This window comes from Odocoileus virginianus, chromosome 6 (assembly GCF_023699985.2).
Source record: "Odocoileus virginianus isolate 20LAN1187 ecotype Illinois chromosome 6, Ovbor_1.2, whole genome shotgun sequence".
Taxonomy (NCBI): Eukaryota; Metazoa; Chordata; class Mammalia; order Artiodactyla; family Cervidae; genus Odocoileus; species Odocoileus virginianus.
The window spans coordinates 12161633-12188956 of NC_069679.1; the positions used below are offsets into that span (position 1 = coordinate 12161633).

Below are 27324 nucleotides of genomic sequence, written 5' to 3' on the forward strand. Positions count from 1 at the left end.
GACGCTCAGCAACAGGAGCCAGAGAACAAGCTGCAATTTCACTCATGCCTGACACTAGTGGAAGGCATGGTTGCATCTTTCCCAGTTCACAACTTCAAGGCTCATATATAGAGTACTTACTGTATTCTTTCTACTTAACTGGTCTTAACAAATGTAATATTTACTGACAGAAAAGTCCACCTATGGAAAAGGACTGCTTAAATGAATTCCTTCATATTCAAAGAGACACATAATCTTAAAGTTGAAGAAAAATCAAAACAGTGAAAAAGTACTCTGTAAAATTATTGTTAGTTGCACATACACACAAAAAAAAACCCAATTCTTGGCAAACCAGCTGTCTATGACACAGGACAGCTAGTCCTTTCCTCACTGTACATGTAAAATTATACTCCAGTTGCCCGTTGGATGACCCCACTGCCAAAATATGCTAGCAACATAATTCACATTAAAACCCAGAGGCCAAACAGCATTTGGAAAGTGCTTTACATGTTTACTATACCCATCTCAAGCACGTTCCTCACTCAAAACAGGCTATTTTAAGCAAATATTCTTTGGTCTATTAATTCTTTTCTGCTGTTCTAAAATATTAAACTTACAAACAAGAAAATCTACCTAAATACAAACACCCCATAACTGATTCTTAAAATGTTATGTGACTTTAAATTTATCTACTGCACAAAAATAAGCCAAAATTACATTGTGTAATATAAACTCTATGTATGTGCTTTCTATAGGGTCAAAATTTTAATGTCTATGTCTTTTGTACATCTAAAGAAACACACAAAATATGTAGAGAAATCTATGTTGAAGAGTTTTCCTATTTAAAAGTAAATCTTTGAACTGGACTAGTGACCAGAAGAGGGCATAAGGTGCCTTGTAGGCTGCAGTAATATCCTATATTATCCTAGATATGGGTGTTGGTTACATTTGTGTGTTCACTCAGTGAAAATATACTGAGCTGTACATCTATGATCTGTGTACTTTTCTGTATACATTATAATTTATAATAAGAATATTCTTTTTTACAAATCCTCAATCTAAAAACCTGCCTAACTATATTGCACCCATACCAAAGAAGCTGCAGGCCAGTGAAGAAAACAGAGAAGCTATTAGGAATTTCATCAGAGAGCTGAGAAAGCAAGCATTACATACCAGGAGCACACAGGAGCAATACCCAACTTAACCTGGAGGGAGGAAAGCTTCCTGAAGACACACCTGAACTGAGACTTGCAGATCAGACAGCGGATTGCCAAGCAAAGAAAGACGGAAGGGAAATACAGGAAAGGGAACAGAGCGAAGAAGACCTGAGTTCAATGAGTGCATCAAAGCATTTAAGACAGCGAAGGAGGAGAGCCTAAAGAAGTAAGACTGAGAGCACAGAGGGTCTCACATACACGCGACGCCACAGGCTAAGCTTTAACCTCAAAGTGCTTCCCTGGTGGCTCAGAGGGTAAAGCGTCTGCCTGCAATGCAGAACTCCCGGGTGCGATCCCTGGGTCCCGGAAGATCCCCTGCAGAAGGAAATGGCAACCCACTCCAGTACTCTTGCCTGGAAAATTCCATGGACGGAGGAGCCTGGAGGCTACAGTGCATGGGGTTGCAAAGAGTTGGACACGACTGAGCAACTTCAATAAAGCACTGAAGATCTTTCAACAGAAAAGGACATTAGATGTTTATTTGCACCATGTCAATCATGGTGCCCTCCATGTTTACAACCCCATTTTGTGAGAAGTTTCCCTGCACACTGCCCCATGTTTTTCACTGTGATGTTCCTGCCTCACATCCACATGCACAAATAAACACAGTCAACACTAAATGGCTAGGAGTGGTCACATGACCCAGTACACAGACCTGCTAGCAGCCCAGGATTAAAGATTAAACAATCCAAAGATGGTTTCTTGAGAATTCAAACCAGAAAACCCTAGGAAGAAGTTAGCAACAGCAGCTTAAGCTAAAGAGACAGTAGCCAGGAGGCAAGATATTGGCATGGGAGTGACGGCAGTTATAAGGAGGCAAAAATTAAGAATAAATGAAATCTGTGAGACTGGGGGGTGGGGGGGTGATTAGAGTAGAGAGAAAAAAATAATACAAAATGAAACAGAAAAAGTAGCTAAGACAAGTTAACAGTAGAGCACCAGAGTGAAATACCTGGGTTCGGAAGATCCCCTGGAGAAGGGAAAGGCCACCCACTCCAGTATTCTGGCCTGGAGAATTCCATAGACTGTATAGTCCATGGGGTCACAAAGAGATGGACACAATTGAGCAACTTTCACTCACTCACTCAGAGTGAAATGTCTTTTCCGGCTTCCAGTTTTATTTTTAAGATCACGTTCTTTCTAAGACCAAGTTGTTTAACTTTTCCTGCGTTCCCTTGTGCATGTTTTCTCTCAGGAAGCACTCCTCTATTTAAGGTAACTTGAGTCTCTTCCTTGCATATGAAAGAGCCTAACTAAAAGAGCAGTTTAGAACACTTACTCTGGCAGCAGTGCAGAAAATGAACTAGAGGGTATGGCAAAACAAGAAGCAGATGAGAGGACAAGACCAACAGACATCTGGGGTTAAATAGAGACAACAAAAATAGCGGTAACAGTGATTTGAAATATCATGAGGGAGAATGTGCTTGATTTAGTGATGTTGGTAGTATGGTAGAGAATGGAGTGGAGGATGATTTCCAGCTTCCTGAAGGCTTCATGAAGAGAGAGTGGTACCATTCATCAAGACAGGAAACCGAAAGAAAAGATTTTGTTGCCTTTGTCTCTTTCCACCCCCACAGCTTTTTGGAGGGAAGGGAGGCAGAGATGAGTTTTATTTTGTACATATGTGAAGTGCTTGTTGAAATGTGAATCCAAGACTAAATGTCCATTAGCAGTGATTTACAGGGGTCCAGAGTAAAGGCAAGAGCTCTACAAGGCAGCTCGAGACTTATAAATACATTAAGGCAAATGTTATGTCACAGTGGTAAAGAAGCTGCCTGTCAATGCAGGAGACACAAGGACACAGGTTCGAGCCCTAGCTTGGGAAGATCCCCTGGAGGAGGAAATGGCAACCCACTTCAGTATTCTTGCCTGGAAAACTCCATGGACAGAGGAGCCTGGCAGTCTACAGTCCTAGGGTCGAAAAGAGTTGAACGTGACTGAGCATGCATTTAATCACATGGTTTAAAAACACGACTGAAAAATCTGACTAAACTCTATTATTAATATAACAAACTAAAACACTTTAATATTTTTGGCAAACAACATTTTCCAAGCTCCTATACTTCTCTGTAAACAATGAAGACTGAACAACTTTTACAATACTATAATCTAAACTTAGAAAAAATGGGCTTATAGTGCTAACATCTACTGAGGTTTTGCCTTTCTAAAAATCTAAGTTTACTTCCATTTCCCTCAGGACTATATATCACTCAAGGGAAAACAATGTTGAAAAGTCTTGTCAGACAGTGAACCTACTGATGTTTAAACTATAACAAGATTCTTTACAGAACTGAACCACATAATTTACTATTAGTAGCTTAAACATTCAATTCTGTGTGTATTGTAAACGCTGAATTTCTATCCTACAATCTTTTCTCCTCTCACCTAAACCTACTATCAACCCAGAACTTAATAACGAGCTTAAGCCACAAATCCAGTTGCCTACTGGCCATCTACATCTGCTGGAAGAATAATCACCGGTCACCCAAACTCAAAATATCACAAATTGAATTCCTCTTTCTTGGTAAAAACAAAAATTCCACTCCTCCCTCATACAGATCCCCACCTCAGTGAAAGGCATAAGCTAGAAACCTAGATCTTATCCTCTATGAACACTCAGTCTAATACCAAATCCAGTGAAATCACCAAATCCTATCTGTTCTCAAAACCCAAATGAAGAAGCTGCACCATTACCATTTACCTCCCCAACACCTTTAGCCTGCCTTTCAATCCACCATCCTCAAAGTAGATTGAGTGATCTTTTAAAAATCCCCTCCTTTAAATCCTTCAATAACTATCAAGTAAGTTATAAATAAACATAAACATCTATGTACATGTATGCTAAGTAGACTCTATGAACTACAGCCTGCCAGGCCCCTTTGTCCATGGAATTCTCCCAGGCAAGAAGACTGGAGTGGGCTGCCATGTCCTCCTCCAGATCTTCCTGACCCAGGGACTGAACCTGCATCTTCTGTGGCTCCTGCATTACAGGCAGATTCTTTTACCACTGAGCCACCAGGGAAGACCAACAAAACATTATAAAAATTCCGATACAACATTATAAACTCTATCAAAGCTAGTAACTCCATGAAAGCCCAGTGAGCGGTTCAACGAGAAATTTACTTTAACTATATCCTTTTTTGTAGGTTCATAAAAGAATCATCAGGAAATTTTTTGAATCCTGAAAATTACTTAAAACATACATATAACAGCTGATATATTTAAGAGAAAAGCACATAGCATTGTCTGTAAAAACAAAGACTGAAAATAACCTCAAGATCACCAGAATGGACTACTATCTAGCCAGTAAACGAGGCAATTCCAAATGTACTATTGTTGAATGATATCTAGGATCTATTATTAAAGGGAGAGGGGGGAGCTATAGCCATAATATACAGTATGCAAGCATTTGTCTGTGGAATGTTTTAAAAATATAAATGTATAGACTTGTACGCTAGAAATATCACAAGAAGGACACACACCAAGATGGAAATAATGGTTGCGTCTAAGGAGGGAAAATAGGTGGCTGGCGAATAAATGGGGAAGAGAAACTTTTTACTGCATTATCTTTTGAACCTTTTGACTTTGATACTATGTCTAGTTATGACCTATAGTTTTCATATGATTTTCTCCCTCCTCAGTTCCACACACACAAAATAAAAAAATTTAAAGTACTGACTACAAAAACCCCTCTATACTTCATCCCTCTACCAACGTTAAAATTATGCACTGATCATTCGGTGTAAGATTACATTTCCTTCTTGACAGCTCAGGAGTTCAATAAACTATTTTATTCAATATTTTATTACTGCTGAGAAGGCTGCTGGTAATGACATCGGTGAACACTGCATGGTAACCGTACTTGTTCCTTGGAAAAGCAAGACAGCAGCACCAAGTAGCAGAATTTTATTATCGAACTGGCATTAGAACCTTCAGGGATTAAGGAAAACTACAAATCTTACTTTTCCAGCAAACTGAAAAACAATAAAATAATTTTAAAAAACACCCTAGTATCCTTCCAAAAGTGCCAAAGATATATTAAAATTTAAGAGAATGTAAAGCAAATAACAACACATGGAGACACAGTTTTATTCATTAGTGATATGTGATTTAATCCTTACAAAAGTCCCCAAACTGTCAGGATCTGGATTACCTCACACATTCTAGAAAAGAGACAAGATGAGAAGCAGGCTGTGTGATCTTACAATAGCACACACCCCCTGCCCTGGGTTTCCATGCTCTTCCCTCTCAATCTCTATAGCCACCAGACTAAACCCTCCAAACCTGGGTATCAATCGGATCCTTTAATCCCCACCTAGGGAATATACTAGGGTAACACCCCTTCAGGATTTCATGGCAAAGTCTTTCCAATCAAAGAAAGGATCACGAGCGCGGAGAAAGATACTAAGGTCTGCCTAAGGAGAAGAGGTCTGTGGGAGAGGCTACAGCAGGAGTCGGGGGAAGAGGCGGCAGTTGACGGTGGCTATCAAGGGACTGATACCGGATCTCTTGGGAGGTAAGAGCATCACGAAATAGACTATGGGAAAGCCGAGTTGGGTAGGGGAAGGGCTAGTCGTCTGGGCGGTAAACGAGCCGGGGGTGGGAGGCAGGAGGTCTACTGAGAAGGGTGGCCACGACGGATCTGCCCTAGACCAGGGGGTCGCAATGGGTTAGGGGGTAGCCCTAAGTGGGTCTGAGAAACTGTGATCCGGTCAGCTCACGGGAGGATGTAACAGAGGCTTGAGGCCCCATTAAGCGTCTAAGAGTCCGAAGGGGGTTCCAATAGGGTGTACTGGCGTGGCGGGTGGGGGCATGATAGAACCCCAGGAGAGGTTGGAGGGCCAGGAGGGTGTCTGGCCAATGGAAGATACCATGGGTGGGGTCTACTGGGGACCCTGGGCAGCGATCGGGTGTCTGGGAGGCTGCGGGGCAGACCCGCTCGCGGGGCGTCTCCGCTGGGGCGGGGCGGAGCGGCCCCGCAGGAGCCAAAGAGAGAGACTGAGACGTGGGCCGGGCCGGACGGCAGGGCCGCTGGGCGGCTTGGGCGGGTCTTACCTCGGGCTCCGCCGCGGTGGCCACCGCAGCCCCCTCCTCTTCGGCGGAAGCCGCCTCCCAGCCTCGGCCCCAGGGTCAGGCCGGAGGAGACAGCAGAGGCCGAGACCACCGAGGGTCGGACGGTTCCGGGAAGGTGGGCCCAGTTGCTTTAGGGTCCGGGCGAGCGGCCGCCGCGCATCCCCCGCCCTGTCAGAGAGACTCCGCCCGGCCTGGGCAGGCACATCCCCCGCCGCACCCGCCCAGCACGCGTTGCACCGCCGCCTCAACCGGTGTCGCCGCCTCTGCTGGTGCCACAGGGTGCCTTCGCAGCCGCGTCTCAGCGTCCTGGCTGGACTCTCAGCAGGCACAGCCAACCGCCGCCGCGTCCCAGTCAGCTCCGGCCCGCGCGCCCCCGACCCCGCGCACGCGGCCCCGCCCCGCGCGACTCCTAGGCTGCAGACGAGCAGGCGCGCGCGCACTTACCTCCCACGCCCCCTACAGCCTGCGGGATCCTGCCCGGCCCCGCCCCCGCACGTGACACTGCCCGCGAGTACAACGTGCGCTTGCGCGGACACGCCCCATTTCAATTGCCTCAGGCGGACACGCCCCGTCTTATTGGCCTCAGGCGGCCCCGCCCAAACTTTTCTTCCTCACTTTACGGCAGAGCTGGGAACTTCTGCCTTAGAAGACTAGGGAGGAATGTCGCAATGTTGGGGGTAGAAAAACTCTGGATTTGCGACTATAGCGCTGCTTTTCCGGCCAGTACAGAGCTGCTTGGAGGCTGGTAGGGGTGGTGAGGCCCGAAGCAGGTAAGAAGCCTGCTCCCTACTTTGGTTTGTTGGTCTGTGGGTCCGGGCAGGGGACCGCTTTGCGGTCCACGGAGATCTAGTGTGTCTGTGCCCCATTTCCAATTCTGGCAAGAATTCTCTGCGACACTCCTGTTAGCCCCCTCTCCTGGTTTCCACACACACACGCCTTGTATTTCCCCGCCTCCGACCTCCGTTTCCTAGTTCTACTTTTCATTCATCCCTCAGACTTTTCACTGAATGGTTTCTGTGCGTTGGACTCCAGAAAGTCAGAAGCAAATGAAATAGTTTCAGCTTTCTGAAGCGCTCTGTCAGAGACGAGATAATTCGCAGTGATAGTAAAGTAAAATTTAAAATAGGGAGAAAAAACGTACAGGATACTCTTGAGCATGATTGTGTAGAAAGACATAAGGAACCCCTTCCAAGGTGACCTTTGAGTCACTCTTAATTTTTGTTAAAAGGCTAGTGAGCAGTAGGTGGTCAAAGAAATAGAAAGCAGAGAGTACAAAAGCCGAAAGAGTAAAAAGTTAAAGAATATAGCTGGTGAAAACCATGAGAGTGTAGGCTACCCTTTAAAAAACATCGTTGTAAAGTAGTTAGGGGCAAGCGTATGGGCCACAAGAAGGTGTTCAAGATGGGAGACTCTTACGCATAAAAGAGAACCGAGAAGACGATTTATTGGTGCGAGTAGTTAACTTACAAAACCAAGAATACTCGTGGCTTTCAATCTTGTATGCACATTAGAGTCACCTGGGAAGCTTTTTAAATATAAAACCAATACAGTTGCTCCACCTGAGGCCAGTTAAACCCAGGTATCGGGTTTTTTTTTTTAACTTCTGAGATGACTAATGCTGTGGGTTAAAAACCACTCAACTAGAACAAAGGAAAGCAATGAGAAGTAGGGGAGGGCAGAAGGTTGATAAAAGTGGCTCTGTAACATTCAGATGGGAGTCATTTGATGAGAAAGAGCTGGAGATGGAATGGGAGCTTGGTCAGAGTAATGAAGTTTTGAGTAATAGCTCTGGAAAATGGGAGAAGGAGTCACTCCTGCCTTTCCCTTTGGCACAATTCCATCCTTCAGTCTTAATGAGGTCTACCTCAGTTACTGCTCTCTTTTCCCTTCCATCCAGGGTTTATCAGCTGGGGATCCAGTCTTCCAGCTCCAGGCCATCCTCATTTCTTTCCCCCAAAAGAACAAAGGCTAATTTATGAGATTCAAGAGCAAACTTCAGACCCCTAGAGATTAGTACAATACACAGTGCCTTGCCAGTTTAGAATTTGTCTTTTATAATCCATTTCATCAATCATTTAAGTAAGGAATGAGAAAGATTTAAGACTCAGCCCTATTAGGACCTCATAGTATTAGGAAAAACAAACCTTTAAAAGAATTCTTTTGGCAGACAGAGAATGTCTGTGTAAGGCAAAACCCAAGCCATTGAAGGGCTAGTGTGTTTTAACTAGGGTTAATTCGAAAACTTATCAGCCACCAGATAAGAGTGAGTCACCATTGTCTGGTGTGATTAGAATTTAGTATGAAAAGTAGGGGTGGAACTGAAAAAGTGGGTGTGAACAGATAATGAAGAGCATTGAATTCCATGCTAAAGTGTTTAGGTTATATTCTACAAGCAATTAATATGTATAAATAATAAAGATGTATAAAATACATAGAAACAAATGAAGTTATTTTTATTGAAAGTTGTAAAAATATAAAAACATGTGTGATGTAGTTACATATGCGATTCCTTATACATTAAATAACATCAGGCAGCAGGTCTGTTGTTCAGTCATGTTTCACTCTTTGCAACCCCATGGACAACAGCATGCCAGGCCTCCCTGTCCATCAGCAACTCCCAGAGCTGACTCAGACTCATGTCCATTGATGTGGTGATGCCATCCAACCATCTCATCCTCTGTCATCCCCTTCTCCTGCTTTCAGTCTTTTGCAGCATCAGGGTCTTTTCTAATGAGTCAGCTCTTCCCATCAGGTGTCCAAAATATTGGAGCTTCAGCATCGGTCCTTCCAATGAATATTCAGGATTGATTTTCCTTTAGGATTGACTGGTTGGATCTCCTTGCTGTCCAAGGGACTCTCAGGAGTCTTCTCCAACATCACAGTTCAAAAGCATCAGTCCCTCAGCCGCGTTTATGGTAGCAGGTCTAATTATGTAACTTCAAAATAGTGATGAGTATAAATTTTGAGACACCTGTAACAACTTTAATATGATTTGGAAGTATATTCCTATTGGTGACAAAGACACCAGTAATATTACTGAGGATTATTGCCTATACTTATTGAAGATGTTAAATTTCAGCTAGAGGTTATTGAAAAGATGTGATTTTTTTTTTTCCCTAATCCAAGTTCATGGAACCATTAATTCTAGCCACCTTCTGGTCCAAGGATCCTAGATTTATAAATAGCTCACTGTAATGGTTTTAAACAAGATCGCAACAGATCAAGTAAGTGTTTTGGAAAAGTACTTGAGCAGTATTCACTTTTCAGCCTTTCTGTTGGAATCGGCGTGGGGAGCTGGTGATTTCTCTTTTCCTATAATTTAGTTGCAGTAACTGCTACTAATCTACCATTGCCTAATAATTTGAGAACTAAGCTTGTGGCTGTCTATATAGGATAAGTACAAGGAAGTAAATTGGGAAAGATAGATTAGAGCTGTTTTTGTTGAAATTATTTAATGCCATGCTGTAGCTTGTATTTAATTTTGGTAGGCAATGGAGAAATGTTAAAAACTTGGAGCAGGATAATGAAACGAGTTCTATTTGAAAAATAATTAGCAGTAATGTACAGGTTACATTCTATCAAAAGAGAAGATAGGAATGAAGAGGCTAGACCAGCAGTTAATTAAATTTTTTAAACAACTAAATTTTATCATAAAGCAATCTCTAAAGAGTCTACTAAGTTCCTTTATTTCCCCAATGTGACCAACCTAAAGAAAAAGATTGGACTAAATTACATGCCTTTCAACAAAGAGGTGCACACTTGTATAGAGATCTGCTAGCATTTTTCCAGGTCAAGAGGCTAGCCCTTTCTTTTGTATTATAATGATAATGTTAGAATGTCTAATAAGCAGTGACTTTACCATGTATCTAGGTTCCTAGATGTTGCCAAGACCTGTTTTGGTTATATTTCCATCTACACCTGTGATTCCTACAGTTCTGAATTTTTAAGGTCAAGACTTGTCTCCTTGCCAATTCCTTACACCTTCTTTGCTGGGTAAATGCGTTAGTAAACAAAAAGGAAGTCCTCAAGGCCTAGGGAACCCATCTTTTTGGAAACTGACCATTGCCAGACTATACAAAACTTACTGCTCACATCCTAGCTACTCCCCAAATGATGTGCCTTTTTAATCGTATTATTAAAAACATTAAATTTGAGGCTCAGGTATTACTAAACCAAGTAAGTAAAGTTAGTTTTCTGAACCAGATTCTACTTTCTTCAGCATGACTAGTTTATATTCACTTGTCTGTCTACCTATTGGTATGGTTCAAGTTTCCTTTTCTTAGGGAATGGGGGAACAGGTCTATTTTAAAGCAGAGAGAATTCTTGAAATTTCTGAGGGATTTTCATTACTTACAGAAAATCTCTGAAAGTTCCTTTCTCTGGCTTCCAATTAGATGACTACACCTTTGAACATTCATCCATTATAAAAGCACTAGAACACAGTTGTGATACTGAAACAATTGTCCTGGTTACAGTTATTATTTTTGAGCATCTATATTGTAGATTTAAAAAATCTTAAATTGGCCTGCCTTCCCTCATGGCCAAAAAAATAAGTATTTACTGTCTCAAAGTAGTATGATAGGTTAAATTCCTTCAAAACAGTAACTTGTGGATTTCTGGCTATAATTTTCCCATTACTATTTATTGTAGCAACTTGGCACTTTACATTAACAGCTAAAATATATAGATGCTGGAAATGTTTAGTCCTATTTAATAATATGTAATTCAAACCTCATCAGGTAACTCAGCAAGGATTTGTGTTAATTAACATGTAAAGATAAATTCTGTACTTCACAATTGGGTCCCATCAGACCCTGTTTTCCTGTCAGCACAGTAAAACAAATTCGTTATTTTATTTGTTCATTAAATATTTATTGAGCACCTGCTATTTGCCAAGCACATTTTTGAGACTTATTAAAGAGGAGTTTGTAATAACAATTTACCTTTTAACTATGGAAAAAAATAATTTACCAGACGTTGAAATCTACATGACAAATAAGAATTTTAAAATGACGCCTTTTTCATTCTCTCTTAAACCAGATGTTTGCATATAGCTACTGTATGTACAGTGATTATTTATGAAACCAGGCAGGTTATAACTTTAGCTTGACCACATCTTATGACCTAAGGTATAATGTTAGCTATATACTAAATAAAATTCTGTTTACTCCTTTGTAAAATATATCTTACTCAAACCTCTCATTAAAAGTGTCCTCCCTATCCACTATATTTACGGTCCCAGTCATTTCAAATTTTGCAATTAAGTCATTTCTCAGAAAATTTAAAATCATTTGTAGAAAAGGCTGGTATTTACACCAACTATATAGGAAAGGGGAAAAAAAATTGTGACACGATTATAAGTGGAACGTTTGAAGTGGAATGGTAGACTAAGAAGTTTTTTTTCTGATCCGTGACCTCTTAACCATGCCAAATAAGTAACAGAACCATAGACAGAGAGCCTCAGTGCTGGAAGAAATCCTAAAAGGTTACTTAGTCTATCTCCCTGGCTCAAGGGAGGGCCAAATGGAATTTATGGCTGATGAGTTACCAGGCATCATCATCATCATACCAAATGGTTTTTCTGCTTTGAGAGCTGAATTCCTCTGTTGGTAAAAGATTCACGTGAGAGGTATAATTTTCAAACTTATGAATAATTTGGGGCTTCCCATGTGGCACTAGTGGTAAAGAACCTACCTGCCAGTGCAGGAGATGTAAGATACCTGAGGGTTCAGTCCCTGGGTTGGGAAGATCCCCTGGGGGAAGGCACGGCAACCAGCTCTAGTGTTCTTGCCTGGAGAATCCCATGTACAGAGGAGCCTGGCAGGCTATGGTCCATGGGGTCGCAGAGTCGGACCCCAACTGAAGCGACTTAGCACACACACATAAATAATTTATAAAATTGAGAAATCTTATGTTTTTAACAATCTTGTGTTTTCAGGCACTGAAGATAGTAGGCATGAGTGAAAACTAATCTCTGTCTTCAAGAGAGATATAAAATCTTGATGGTAATTTTTACATGCCACTTGATACAAATCTCTGGATGGGTTAGGCTAGCATTAAAAGGAAATGTTTAATTAGGGGAAATTGAAACCAAAAAATAAGGCTTCAACTTCCTTCCTGAAAATTTTTCTGCTTATGCTGACATGAAAAGCACATTTGGTCTTGAATGTGATTCATTTTGTGAAAATACAAATGGAATCGTACATGAAAAGTTGGATGTAATCTAATTTTAATGAACATCAGATTATATTTAAATATTTGTGTTTTAAACTTTGTGCAAGAGAGATTAGACTTACTGTTTTTTCCCTAGAGGACATAAGTGAGACCAGCAAGTCGAAGAAACATATATTTTGCGTGTGTGTGTGTTAGTAACTTAGTCGTGTGGACTGTAACCTGCCAGGCTCCTCTGTCCATGAAATTCTCCAGGCAAGAGTACTGGAGTGAGTTGCCATTCACTTCCCCAGGAGATCTTCCTGACCCTAGGGATCAAACCCAGGTCTCCCGCATTGCAGGCAAGTTCTTTACCATCTGAGCCACCAAGGAAGCCCCAGATAGATTTTAGGTGACTGTAAAAGTGAGAGGTGCTCCATTTCTTTCTTGAATGAATGAAAGTAGCTGTATTTCCTGGCTATATACTCATTAGAAAAGGGGGAGGGGAATAAAGCAATATCAAAAGTTAGAAGAAAAAAGTTAAAATATTAAAATCCTATTCTTAAAACTCTATGACTATAGATAGCTATCCTTGACTAATTTTGTACAAATTTTTATATAATCTTTCTTTTCATAGCATATTATGAGCGTCTTTCTATGTCAATAAATTTATTTTTTAATGGCTGAAAAGTATTCCATTAAATGGAAACCCTGATATTTTACCAGTCCTCTTTTAAACTTTGGGATTATTTCCAGTTTTTCTTTTACAAATATTACTGTGGTAAACATCCTTGTTAAATTTTTGCATGTATCCTAAACTTTCTCTTAAGATGAATTTCTGAAAGTGTAATACCTACATATAGACATTTCCAAAATATTAAAATATAATGGCAAATTATCCTTCAAAAAACTCACATTAGTTTACACTCCTGTTTACAGTGAGACTGCATTTTCCTGTAGTTACTCAGCAATGCCGGTTGTTATCAAAGCTCTATTTTCTTTTAATATTTTTGTTTCACTTTTTAGCATTTAAATTTCACTCGATCTGAAATAGAATTCAGTATGAGGTCTGAAGTAGGGATCTAGCTTCATTTTTTTTTTAATCAAATGATTAACAAGTTGTGCCAGTGTCATTTATTAAATTTCCCAGTTAGCATATCCCAAACATCACTGCACAGTTAATGAGGTATTAATAGATACTATACCAAAACAGAAAACAAAAAGTGTTTCATTGGTCAAAGGAGCTGGAAAAGAATCAGACCGAGAGAAGTTAAGTTTCTGTATTGCAGAACCTCTCCTACCCTGTAATATGCTTGTGTGCATCGTGAGTCAACAATAAGGAGTTTGGGGATGTAGCATTTCCCTAACTTACTTAACCATGTAATCTTTTTCTTTCCTGAAATGCCTATAAAATTCTATGAAACTGTGCTGTCCAAAATAGTAGCCATGGGACTTCCTAAGTAGTCCAGGGCTTAAGATTCCGTGCTTCCAGGGGGCTCAATCCCTGGTTGGAGAACTAAGATCCCATATGCCAGGAGGTGCAGCTGAAAAAAACAAAAGAGTAACCACTGCCCACATGTAGCTATTTGAGTTAAAATTAAATAAAATCAGTCCTTCAGTCTCTCTAGCCCTTTACAAGTACTCAAGCTAGTGTGGCTAGTGGCTACTATATTGGACATTGCAGATGAAGAGCATTTCCATTGTTACTGAAAGTCCTACTGGACTGCACTGCTATAAGACATAGTGATCATTGAAAACATGGAATAATCCCTAAATTTCTCCCACTGATTTGTAACATCTTCATCATCATATTTAAAATTTCTAACTGCATGGATTTGTTTTTTTACAGTTGTATTGACTTAGCTATTTCTGCTCTAATATTACACAGCTAGTTGTAAGTCAAACTCCTGCATGTTTTTCCCTGAGAGTAGAAATGAAAAATTCCTTCATGAGGTAGGAAGTTAGACTAAAAGGAATTAAAGTCCTTTATACGTCTAAGGGGCTTTTCTGGTGGCTCAGCTGGTAAAGAATCTGCCTGCAGTGCAGGAGACCTGGGTTTGATCCCTGGGTTGGGAAAATTCCCTGGAGAAGGGAGCAGTTACCCACTCCAGTATTCTGGCCTGGAGAATTCCATGGACTGTCCCATGGGGTTGCAAAGAGTCGGACACAACTGAGCGACTTTCACTTACACTTCTAAGACTCAGTAAAGGTAAAAGTGTCTTTGCAGAACATGATTTATATCAGGTGAGTATCCATACTCCATTTATTCTACAATTATTATTTATTGAGTATCTGCCCAACAAGTTTTGTTGTAGGTCCAGGGGACCAGAATGGTAAAGCAAGTTTAGGCAGAGAAGGTCCTTTATTCTCTTAGGATCGTGGAGCTTATGTTTTTGGCCTCGGGGAGAGGGGGAAAATATTAATGAAGAAACAGTGAAAAAGAAAACTGTCAGATAACCACAAGTGCTGTCTATTTCAGTTCCACGAAGAATTGAAATTAGAGGACAAGAGAGTGGTGGCCTCTTGTTTTGGCTGAACATGGGAGAGCTCAGTGAATAAGTGGCATTTAAACTGAAATTACCCAGTACATGGTGCCAACCACTAGAAGGTTCAGGTACAGCTAGTAGCCCAGCCCTCAGGAGGAAAAAAAAATGGCATGTTTGAGGAAAGCTGGTGTGGCTGGAGCTTGGTGGGCAAGGGGGAAGAGTAATGGAAATGAGATTGGAGAAGTACCTAGGGCCATGTAAACATTGGGGGGTGGGAGGTGGGAGGAGGGGTTTTAAGCAGCTAGGGTGGGAAGTTCACATTTTTTTCCTGAGTGTGATAGTGTATTGCCAGAGGACAGGACAGATGTGAGCTCACTTAAATGTTTAAACAATTACTCTTGACAGCTGTATGGTGAATTTACTGGAGGGGTCAATAGTAGAAATAAGGAGACGTGTTAGGCTATATCAAGATAAGAAATAATGATGGAGTTGACTAAGGTGGTGGTAGTAAAGATGGAAAGTGTTGGACAGATCCAGAACATTTTGGCTGTAGAATCAGCAGGACTTATCAATTGGTCATTAGGGAATCTGGTTCCTAAGAATTAGTAATTTATGTTACAGGCCTATCAAGTATGAAAGTATTAGTCACTCAGTCATGTCTGATTCTTTATGACCCCCTGGGTTATACCTCTGTCCATGGGATTCTCCAGGCAAGAATACTGGAGTGGGTTGCCATTTCCTTCTCCAGGGGATCTTCCCGACCCAGGGATTGAACCTAGGTCTCTTGCATTGCAGGCAGTGCAGGAGACCCTGGAGACGTGGGTTCAATCCCTGAGCCAGGAATATTCCCTGGAGAAGAAATGGCAGCCCACTCCAGTATTCTTGCCTGGAGAATCCCACAGACAGAGGTGCCTGTGGTTACAAAGAGTCAGACATGACTGACCACTGACCTCCACCACCACCTCTAACTATCAAGTATGGAGACTGACTAAACTGTTCCACTGAAGTGTCCAAGCCAGCAGAGTAGGGTGAATGAAGCAGAGATAATTGCTTTCCTCTGGTGCAAAAGTGCTCTGCTAATCTCTTATTTTAAAAATCTGTGCTGATGTTGCATTTTATGCTATATGTTATATCCATGTTTATGTTAATAAGGTATTGTGTAAGTCACTGATTAAGATATTTTTAGTATTTAAGATATTAAAAAATATTTAAATTGCTTAGCTGTTTTCTCCCAGTACTAGTGAAATTGAAGCTCTTGTAAGATGCATTGGAGTTAGCCTGTGTTTGATTTGGGGTGGGGGGGCTGGTGTTGAATCTTGCTAGCAGCTAGCCATGTATGTATAGGAGCGCTGACCACATTTGTGAGCAGTTGCAGTTTGATACAATTTAATACAAAAACTGAAGTGAGTGAGTAGGGGGAACAGGAATTGCATTTAGAAACTACTGACAGAATCTTCACTTAAAATGAGTAAACAGCTGCACTTTGCACTTTATAATGTTTAAAAACATAACTGAATGAATCTGTTCCTTCTTTTTTTAAGGAACTCTTACTGAATAATTCGGGGGGAAAATGAGTAAAGGTCACAATTCTGGGATAGTAGGTTTTCTTTGGGGCTTTATAGTAAAGATTATCTGGATCACTACTGTTATTTCAACCACGACAGGCATATTATCCTAAAAGTTGCTACATACTTTAAAAATGCTTATTAATTAAACTCTTCATGCATATTTTTGATCTTATAAAATGCATATTTACTCATGCATCTGTAAAGGAGACAATTCTTGTATCTACTAATTAAGTATTTTAAGCATTTTCTCATCAAAAATTCCAATTGAATCAGCAGTAATACCTCTAATTACAGGTTAATCTCTACCTTTAAGATATTTTAACAAATAGCCTCAATACTTTATTAGACTCCTAAAAGCTCTTAAAATTAATTCAACCTAGGCATTTATGACAGATTACATTATAGTGTTCTAGAACAGAGACTGGCAGTTTATGTCTAAGAGGCCAAACAGTAAATATGTTAGACTTCACAGGCTACTCAGCTCTTAAAGCTGAAAAGCAGCCATAAAAGACTTCCCTGGTGGTTCAGTGGTAAGACTCCTCGCTCCCGTTGCAGAGGGCCCAGGTTCAGTCCCTGGTGGGAAAACTAGATCCTGCCTGCTTCAAGGAAGAGTTCGCCACCACCTGTAAGACCTGTCACAGCCAAATAAATAAATAAACATTTTTTAAAGCAGCCATAAAGAATATGTGAACAAATGAGCATGATTTTGTTCCAGTAAAACTTTAGAGAGAAAGGTAAGATTTTAAAGACAAGAGCTTAGAATTGTAGAACCCTATAGCTAGAGGTGGTGGTGGTGGTGTGGAGGTCAGTGGCTTCAGTCATGTCTGACTCCTTGTAACCCCAGGCATCTCTGTCCGTGGAATTCTCCAGGCAAGAATACTGGAATGGGTTGCCATTTCCTTCTCCAGGGGATATTCCTGTGGCCCAGGGATTGAAGCCACGTCTCCAGTCTCCTGCACTGCAGGCAGATTCTTTACCACTGAGCCACCAGGGGAGCCCAGAGCTAGAGAAATCATAGAATCACTTGGAAACATCTTAAAAATACAGGTGCCCAGACCCTCCCCCCAGAGATAGATCATGTGTTTAAAATCTCCATAGATGATTCTGACGTACCTCCCTGAGTAGAAGTACTATTTATCTGGTCCAAACCTCTCTTTACAGGTGAGAAAACTGAGACCCAGGGGTTTTAAATGTCTTCTCCAGAGTCAAACAACTGGTTGATTGCAGATCTTAATCGAATCCCAAGTCTGCTGACTCCCAACCTAGTGTTTTTCCTACCGAACCTGCAGCTTCTTGCCTTACTTATATCAGCAGGAAATCAGAATGGTTCTTGTTGAATTATAATTTTCCCTTCAATTTTTATTTAATTGCCCGGTTTTTATAACAGGAATATTCAAGTAGTATGCACTTTAAGGATTTTAAGATAAATATAAAAAAATAGTCGCTTGTTAAAATTAAATATTTTGGGAAATGTTCTATACTTTGAATTCAGTATTCACTTAGCTACAGAAGTTGGAAGATATAATACAGTAAACCCCATAACCACAAGGTTTGAGTATGCTGACAACACACTAACAGCATTGCTTCACTCAGGTTGAGAGACTACTTTTCTGTGGTGTTAGCATTCACCTCTGCTTATGTCAAAGGTAAAGTTCAAATGCACAGTCATGCCCTGGCTGGATCTATCTTTTTGGCTTTGTATAAAGAGAGAAACAGACGCTTTATTTTCAAGAAATCTTTAAGGTCCATTATTACCACCCAAAATATATAGGGAATGGGGAAGGAAACAAGTTTTCCTTGAGAGCTTGCTGTCTACCAGAGAATGTGCTAAGTCTTTTCAGTCGTGTTTTTAATTCACAAAACAGCTCTGAGAGACAGGTTTTATTATTACCTCATTTTACTCATTAGGAAGATGAGGCCCAGAAAGAGGATGAATAGCTTGCCCAGCCAGGGTCACACAGTTAGCAAGTAGAAGTCAGAGCCCAAACTCAAAGCCTCCTGGCTCCAAAACATAGAACTATACTGTATTTTGTTGAGTTTTACACACAGAACTATGAGAAAGTCATTGTCTCCCCAGTATTCCTATACCATCCACCAAGACCAAAAACACAGATCTTTTAATTCTAAAGGAATTTACTACTAATCAACAGAAGAAAACATGCAAAACACAAAACTAAAGCAAAAACAGGGATATTACAATATAAAAATTGTAAATGCCTCATTTCCCTTAATTTGTATTTCCTGACTCCCTTTAAAAGTGTTTTGTTCATCTGACAAACATTAATTGTACCTCAGATATGCTAAGTACAGTACTCACTATATAGAAAGGAAATATCCCTAGGATGGTTCTAAATGGCTTCTGGTTCTTGTGCTAGGCCTGCTTCCATCTCTTTTTCCCATTACCCCATTAATGGTGGGATCATTGCCCATCACTCCAACAAAATCCTCCAAACTGTTTCTTAATTCTCTCTTATCTACCCTCCTCTGATCCCTTACTGATTCTGTCTATAATCTTTTCCTCCTCGCCTCTCCTACTACTATTTCCCCTGGTTTAGGTCATATCCTCCTCCTACCTTTACTTTCATTAAAAATCTAATTGATCTCTACCTGCAATGTCTCTCCCTACCAATTAATCCTATATACTGTGCCTGAATCATCAGTCTTTCTAAAGCATTGACGTAGCCATTAATGGCTCCGCATTTCCTCCAGTGTAAGTTCTAGACTTTACACCTGGAAATCAGTTTATCAGCATCTAACTTCTAATAATCTTCCTCCAGCTTTGATCTGCATCCCTGTTCCCACTCACTCCAGCCATAGTGGACTAAACTTAAGGCGCTTTCCTTGCCTTTTGAGTATAAGCCACCTTAAACATCTTTATATTTCCCATGACACCTGCATTAGATGTGTGTGTGTTAGTCACTCTGTTCTGTCCGACTCTTTGTTACCCCGTGGACTGTAGCCCACCAGGCTCCTCTGTCCATGATATTCTCCAGGCAAGAGTACTGGAGTGGGTTGCCATTTCCTTCTGCATCTGCATTAGGTACTTGATAGGTATTTATTGAGTAAAAGAGATATATATATTCATTATGTGTCCATTATAACATAATAGGGTTAAGCTCAGTGAGGGTAGAAACTATGACTTTTATTCTCATTTTGATTTTCTAGCCCCTAGCACATAGGAAACATTCAATAAACATTTGTTCAGTGTGATACACTACAGTTATCAGTTGCTGGGATGTAAATTTCCTGATGACCCAGTAGATATCCAGAAATACTTCCTTATGTTATATTTTTTAAAATGTTACCTATGTTTCTTCATTTAATATTGACCCATACCCTATGGTAAAGGTCATGTATTAATATTCTCACTTTACAGAAAAGGAAACTGGCTTAAAGAAATGAAATAGTTTTTTATGACGACATAGCCAGTGAGTAACAGAATGGAGCCTAAAATTAAAATCTTAAGATGTGAAGTTTAAAAAAAAAAAAAAAAAAGATGTGAAGTTTAGCGTCCATTTTCTTGGCCAAGGTCATTTGACCAGTTTGGTTTCATTTGCTTTAGAATTGTTATGGCTAACCTAGTGCAGTCATGCTTTATGGAATAGAATTAAGTCCTTGATTGACACATTATCTATATGTTGGATGTTTTCAAAATCAGCCAAACAAACCACAAAAACTATTTTCTAGAGAAAATCTTGACCCTGCCTGGGACGCACTCTCCACGGTGAGATGCATGTCTATTCAGACAGACACCCTTCTTGTTGTGAGCTGCTATCCCTAGTTGGATTTGCTCTTAATGGATGGCTCTGATTTCAGCTGGCAGCTTAGAGAGCAGGTCTCCAGGTATTTAGCAAGCATTGCAGTCTGGCCCTTGCCACTCCTAGTAGTCACTGAGGACATCAAGGAGAGTCAAGAAGCCTTGCTCAATGCACATGCAGTCATTCCTTTTTCATACTCATATATTCTTAAATCCAGTCCCATCAGCAACCAGCTGAGCACCTAGCCTCTCCACAACCACTTTTACTAGATTGCTGTTTGCTCTTTTCCCATCAGACTGAATATTAAAGATCATTATTAGAAACAGTAACTGTGAAATTATTTCATCTTTTACAAGAATATTATGTACCCCATATATGTTATATATATTAATGTCCCATAATATAAAGATATTATGGGCATTCATTATGATACTCCATGTTTTTTATGAAAATTTCTTGAGAGAAATCTGTCTGACCTTAACACAAAGAATTCTTTTACCTCTCCTGAGCAGTTGCTTTGTTTTTCCCTTATGGACATTGTGAATGTTTAACTTAACACTCTGTAGTTAGCTGCCAAAAGCTAAGAGCCAAATTTGTGGCCCACCCATAACAAATGTGCTCTATGCCTCGTTAATTTTGTTCCTGGCTCCAGTTTAGGCCTCTGCTCAAGTTATTCTTTCTTCTTAAGAAAAATCTTAATTCATGCCATCTTATTTTATATAGATATATACACTCATTAACAGCCTTGTATTCATTTTGAAATAGCTCATATTATGATATTCTGTATGCACAGAAAAACCATCTTTTGTGCTTCCTGATTACATCATTACTTTAGCTTTCTTTTCTTCAGGGGTACGTTTTATTTCACTCTGTGGTTTTTTTGGCAGGGTTTTGATTATTTGAAAATGACTGTGTCAAAAAATTTTATTGTTTTAATACTATAACCAAGTGGTAAAATAACTGATCTAATGGCCAGAATTGATTAAATTGATGTCGCTATTCTAGCCCAGTCTTTCACAGCAGTATTATTTTCTTATAATATGCTTTGCTTTGTACTTTCAACCTGCATGGGGCAATTTATTGCTTTGTAATTTCTAGAAATATTGTTATGTTGCCAAGTGAGTGCATAAGCAGTTTAAATGTCATATCAATATTACCACACTTATCAGACTTCTTGTCTCTGTCAACACCTTGCTTAAGATGATCATGAGCATATAAATCTTACTGTATGACTTGTCTTGCTCCCACTGTTAATTTAGTCATGGCTTCATTTGAACAAGATGTATAAATGGATATTTGTTTCCAAACCTTATTTGCTTTGATTGGTTTGGAGCTCTATCCAAAATGTCTTATCATCTTACTAATGTTATCCAATTAATAGCATAAATACTATTTGAAAACATTTTATTTTATACTCTTTTTAATATCTTCAAGTAAAATTATTTGGCCTTTTCTACAACTCTCTGGGGCCTTTTTACAGATAACCAAAACAAGGACAAAAATCAGATGATACCAGCAAATCAGTGGTAGAACTAGGGCTAGACCCAGATCCCCTGATTCCTATGCCACACTTCACAGTTTACTGCCAAAAGAATTTCTTAGTTACATTGTAAACACTGTATAATCTTTATCTTACCCCTTGAGGTTAAAGACTTTCGGGAAAGACTGTCATTTTGTTACTCACTGGGAAGAATCAGGAATGAACTTCATTTGTATTTCTCCCATTGTTTTCTGTTCTTGAAATTACAGTTCCTTTTAACTACAACTCTAATCACTATCACTTTCCATCACGCAATGAGAAGCAATATTTTATCTTATCTCTTGAAAATTAATGTTGAAAAGGAAACTGTTTTCCTTAGTAATTAGTAACATTTAAATTGGACTCTGAAAATTCATCTTTAATATAATTTGCCATTCTTATAATGCATATTCATTAAAGGGGCAAATATATGGTTAATGATGTAGAGTTTGATAGAACATTAGTTATAATTTTAACTGATCTCAGCATTTAAAGAGATTTTAAGTCCGTGCTTACTGTTTCATATGGAGAATTTCCAAAATTTTCATTCTGGTGGTTAAACTAGAGGTTTTTGGGGTTTTTTGAATGTTTACCCTTAACCATGCATGGTTGGTAAACACTTTACAATTACATTTAATCTTTACCCCAAACCTTGTAAGAGCAACTGCTATTTATGATCACCATTTTACAGTCAGGTGTCATATTCAACAGTAAATATTGTTTTCTGCCTCTCCTTCAGCTTCTGGAATTTCTGAGCAGCCCTGGTCAGACAAGATGGACCCAGTGGTCTTGAGTTACATGGACAGTCTGCTGCGGCAGTCGGACGTCTCACTGCTGGACCCCCCGAGCTGGCTCAATGACCATGTTATCGGGTTTGCCTTTGAGTACTTTGCCAACAGTCAGTTTCATGACTGCTCTGACCACGTCTGCTTCATCAGCCCCGAAGTCACTCAATTCATCAAGTGCACGGGCAGCCCAACAGAGATCGCCATGTTCCTTGAACCCTTGGACCTCCCCAGTAAGAGAGTGATATTCTTAGCCATCAATGATAATTCCAACCACGCAGCTGGGGGAACCCACTGGAGCTTGTTGGTTTATCTGCAAGATAAAAATGGCTTTTTTCATTATGATTCTTATGGTAGTAGTAACACATTCCATGCAAAACAGGTAGCAGAGAAACTAGAGGCTTTCTTAGGCGGAAAAGGAAACAAACTGGCCTTTGTGGAAGAGAAAGCCCCTGCTCAACAAAACAGCTATGACTGTGGGATGTACGTGATATGTAACACTGAGGCCTTGTGTCAGAACTTCTTTAGACAACAGCCAGAATCACTACTGCAGCTACTCACTCCTACATACATCACAAAGAAGAGAGAAGAATGGAAAGATCTCATTGCCAGACTTGCTAAAAATTAGCTGTTGAAATATATTTGACTTTTGAAGTCTCTTTCTGCCTGTCCCCATGTATTGGATGGCTGAAGTCTCAGTGCCTGAGGGAAGATGCCTGGGAGAGGAAAGCTTAGAATGCTTACTTTCTCCTGAGAGAATGTTGTCCTCCACATTATCCTAATGGAAAGTGTCACTTTAACCCTAACTTCAGAGCAATATGTTCTGTGAAGATGTCTTCAAAATATGCACCAAAACTGATTAATTCCCTTTTGGGCTCCCTTATCCACATTGGTTTTGTCCAAAGAAAAAAGATTGATCTGTAAAACAAATTAAGAATATATGAAATTTACAAGCAAGAAGAAAATCATAGAGCAACCAAAAACTTAGTGCACAGCCCACATATTTCAAGAGATCAACTAGCTGGAAGCAGATCAAGACCTAACCTAATTCAAGATTGAAGTTTTATCAGTTACTCAGTTCTGTGATACCTCTTCTATTCAACAAGCAAAGGCTTTCCCAGCTATAACCTTTGCCAATACTTGATAAAGATGGTGTTAGCCCATAGTCACCCATCTAATTCCTGGAGCACTTTAAGAAAGGGGGAATCTTGAATAACTTTGTTAAAATTAATGTCTGTGGTGGACCTCTTGTTTTGCATCTGAAACTTAAAGTTCCTTTATTTTTGAGATACAAAGGAAAGAAAGTGACCTTTCTCAACTCTTTCACTTAATTCAAAATGCAAACAATGTAATTTTTGAAATGTGGAACCAAGAGTAAAATGAAATGCTATTCCTTCTAAATTATGGATGTGTTTTTACAGTTATTTCAAAGAACAATTTAAATGATATGTTATATACACATATTCTGTTCTTAATGAGAAGTAGACTGCAATGTATATGAGACTTGAAAGCCAAAGATTAGCTTCAGCTGTGAAACTTATAATTTCAGCTACCTTCCTAGCCTAACCCTGCCCCCAGCCCTCATGGCTCAAAATAACCTCCCCACTCAGTGACCACAGAGGCAATAACCCAGTTCCTTTTAGTCAGGAAGGGAAAACCCAGTAAGTGTAAATAAGTACAGGTCACACAGCAGGCATAAGTTGAAACTAAAAGTCAAAGAGAAAGCTACCAAAAAAGTTTTCAAGTCAGTATATTTGAAATAAATAATACTTAATGGAAGCTGGAAGCAGGAAAAAAAAATTAGGGACAGGCAATCAGGCTTACAGGTGGAATAGGGAGGGAGGAATAGCAAAAGGACCAAATTGCTGAAGCCAGGAGTGTAGACAATGATAAGGCAATATTGGTTCAATAACTGTTGGCTTAGTCTAGACTGAAAAGCTCAGATTCTTCTCTGGGAAGAGTTGTCTTTCTGATAATGATGGTGTAAAGTATATCTAGATGTCAGACTGTCTCCCTCTTAAAACAGTACCTATGGGAGCAGCCTTTCCTGTCTCTGTAAGATTGATCCCAGAAAGAAATTTTTTGACCTAAACTAGTACAGTCTTAAAAATTAAAACCAAAGGTCTCCTTTTCCAGATACATAGCATGATTGAATTGTACCAGAGTTTAGTCTACTGTAAAAGTTTGAATATATCATTTGTGTTAACATTAATGACAGGAGAACTTAAGAGTCTACTTGTAATATTTTACTCGATAGCAGCCTGTAAGTTACACACCTGCATGACCATATACCGTTGATGTTACATGGTACATAATAGGAAAAAGATCTTTTGTTGGTATTGTGTTCCCTTGTTTTAGAGTCAGAAAGATTCAGTGTGCAAAGTTCAGCTTCAAGATATTCAGTAGTTAAGTAGGTTATTCAAAATAGGATTGAGCAGTTACCACACTGAACCATGCTGCTTTCAGATATCCTGTTATTTTTATCTTTAGTTTTTGCTGTATCCATATTGACTATATGGTTTAATAAGTATTCCATTGAAGTGGCAAAGTCGAATTTCTCAGTCATGTGACTATTTACTGATACTAAATTTTTTCTGCCAGCACTTAGAAAAGAAAATGTTTAAAGAAATTTACATCCCATTGTGTGGGAAAGAGCATGAATGTTCTAATCAGTCCAAGCAGTATCAGTTATAAACTTACAGTCTCAGGCAGGTTTGAGATTCAGTAGCCTCATCTGCAAAATGAAATTGTAATTGATTTTACCAATTTGGGTCCTCTCCCTTTTTTTTTCTTGATAAGTCTGGCTAAAGATTCATCAATTTTGTTTATCTTTCAAAGAACCAGCTTTTCGTTTCATTGATCTTTTCTGTAGTTAAGTCCATCTGATCTAATGTGTTATTTAAGGTTTATGTGTCTTTTTCTGTCTGGATGATCTGTCCATTAATGTAAGTACGGGCTTACTGTTGATTTCACCATTTATTTCTGTTAATATTTACCATATATGTTGAGGTGCTCCTTCTGTTGGGTGCATGTATATTTGCAAGTGTTATATCTCCTTGGATTGATCCCTTGATCATATGTTGTATCCTTCTTTGTCTCTCGTAACAGTCTTTTATTTTCAGGTCTATTTTGTCTGATAAAAGTATTGGTACTCTGGCTTTCTTTTGATTTCTATTTGTGTGAAATACCCTTTTCCACCCCCTCAGTTTCTAGATCTGTGAGTCTTTTGTAGGCAGCATATATACAGGTCTTGTTTTTGTATCCATTTGGTCAGTCTGTGTTTTTTGGTTGGAGCATTTAGTCTGCTTATATTTAAGATAATTATCGGCCTGTATGTCCTTATTGCCATTTTCTTCATTGTTTTGAATTTGTTTTTGTAGGTCATTCCCCTCCCCCTTCTTTTGTTCTTGTCTCTTGTGACTTGGTGACGATCGTTAGTGTTATATTTGGATTCCTTTTTCTTTTTTTGTGTGTATATCTAGTATAGATCTTCGGTTTGCTCTTACCATGAGGTTTTTGTGTAGCAGTCTGTTACATATGTGATTGTTTTAAGTTGCTGATCTCTTAATTTCAGATGCGTTTAAAATACCCTGCATTTGTACTCTTCTCCTCTTATTACTGTTTTTGATATCATACTGTACATCTAATTGTTTTGTTTATCCCTTAAATGCTTATTGTGAATATAGATGATTTTATTACTTTTATCTTTGAACCTCCCTACTAGCTTTGTGTGTGGATGATTTCTTACCTTTCCTCTATGTTTGCCTTTACCAGTGAGCTTTTTCATTCCCTAATTTTTTTATTCTAGATGTAGGCTTTTTTGCCTAGAGAAACTCTTTTTATATGTGTTGTAAAGCTGGTTTGTTGGTGCTAAATTCTTTTAGCTTTTGCTTATCTGTAATGCTTTTCATTTCTCCAGCAAATCTGAGTAAGAGCCTTTCTGGGTATTTTTGGTTGTAGGTTTTCCTTCTCAGCACTTAAATATATCATGCCACTCCTTTCTTGCCTGCAGAATTGCTGCTAAAAATTAGCTTATAGCCTTATGGGAGTTCCCTGGTATGTTGTTTGTTGCTCTTCCCTTGATGCTTTTAGTATTCTCTGTTTCTTTCATTTTTGTCATTTTGATTACAGTGCATCTTGGTATGTTCCCCTTTGGATTAATCCTTTATGGGACTCTGCTTCCTGGACTTGGGTGACTGTTTTCTTTCCTAGGTTAGGGAGGTTTTCTGCTATTATCTCTTCAAATATTTTCTCAGGCCGCTTCTCTCTCCTCCTTCTAGGACCCTTATAATACAAGTGTTAGTGTGCCTGATGTTGTCCAGAGGTCTCTTAAACTGTCCTCATTTCTTTTCATTCTCTTTTTCGTTTTTCTGTTTAACAACAGTGATTTCCACTACTCTCTCTTCCAGCCCACCAGTCTGTCCTTCTGAATCATTTCGTCTACTATTGATTGCCTCTAGTGTATTCTTCATCTCAATTATTGTATTGTTCATCTTTGGTTGTTCTTTTATATTTTCTAACTCTTTGTTAAAAACTTCTAATTTTTCTGTGCATCTCTTCTCCTCCATAGTTTTTGAGCATCTTTACAATTATTACTCCGAACTCTTTCTGTGCCTCTCCCCACTTCCCTTATTATTTCTGTAGTTTTATCTTGTTGCTTCACCTGGACCATTTTATTCTACTGCCTCTTTTTGTCTGACTAAGCTGCTGTTTGTATTTGTGTGTGTGTTTAAACTTTATTTTGTATTGGGGTATAGCCGATTAACAATGTCATGATAGTTTTAGGTGA

At 39.4% G+C, this 27324-nt stretch overlaps 2 protein-coding genes across 14 annotated transcripts in view; one reads left to right on the forward strand and one right to left on the reverse strand.

Moving 5' to 3' along the window:
* The window catches only part of MYO9A (myosin IXA), a 240889-nt gene extending 234158 nt beyond the window's left edge, over window positions 1-6731 (reverse strand). For 10 of the 12 annotated variants that reach the window (XM_070468760.1, XM_070468759.1, XM_070468764.1 and 7 more), the window contains exon 1: window positions 6252-6647. The gene's annotated coding sequence lies outside the window, so the exon portion shown is untranslated. Of the gene's footprint in view, window positions 1-6251; window positions 6649-6713 lie in introns of those variants that run through there. The other 2 variants (XM_070468755.1, XM_070468761.1) reach the window with 2 other exon arrangements.
* Window positions 5489-25691, forward strand: SENP8 (SUMO peptidase family member, NEDD8 specific). Of its 2 annotated transcripts, none has more exons than XM_070468769.1 (2): window positions 5489-5712; window positions 22490-25691. In XM_070468769.1, the coding sequence occupies exon 2, from the start codon at window positions 22525-22527 to the stop codon at window positions 23161-23163; it is 639 nt and encodes a 212-aa protein (XP_070324870.1). In that variant the 5' UTR covers window positions 5489-5712; window positions 22490-22524; the 3' UTR covers window positions 23164-25691. The 2 variants fall into 2 exon arrangements, with proteins under 2 accessions (XP_070324870.1, XP_020749923.1); XM_020894264.2 differs by lacking the exon at window positions 5489-5712 and adding an exon at window positions 6845-7039.
* The last annotated feature ends 1633 nt before the right edge of the window (window positions 25692-27324 follow it).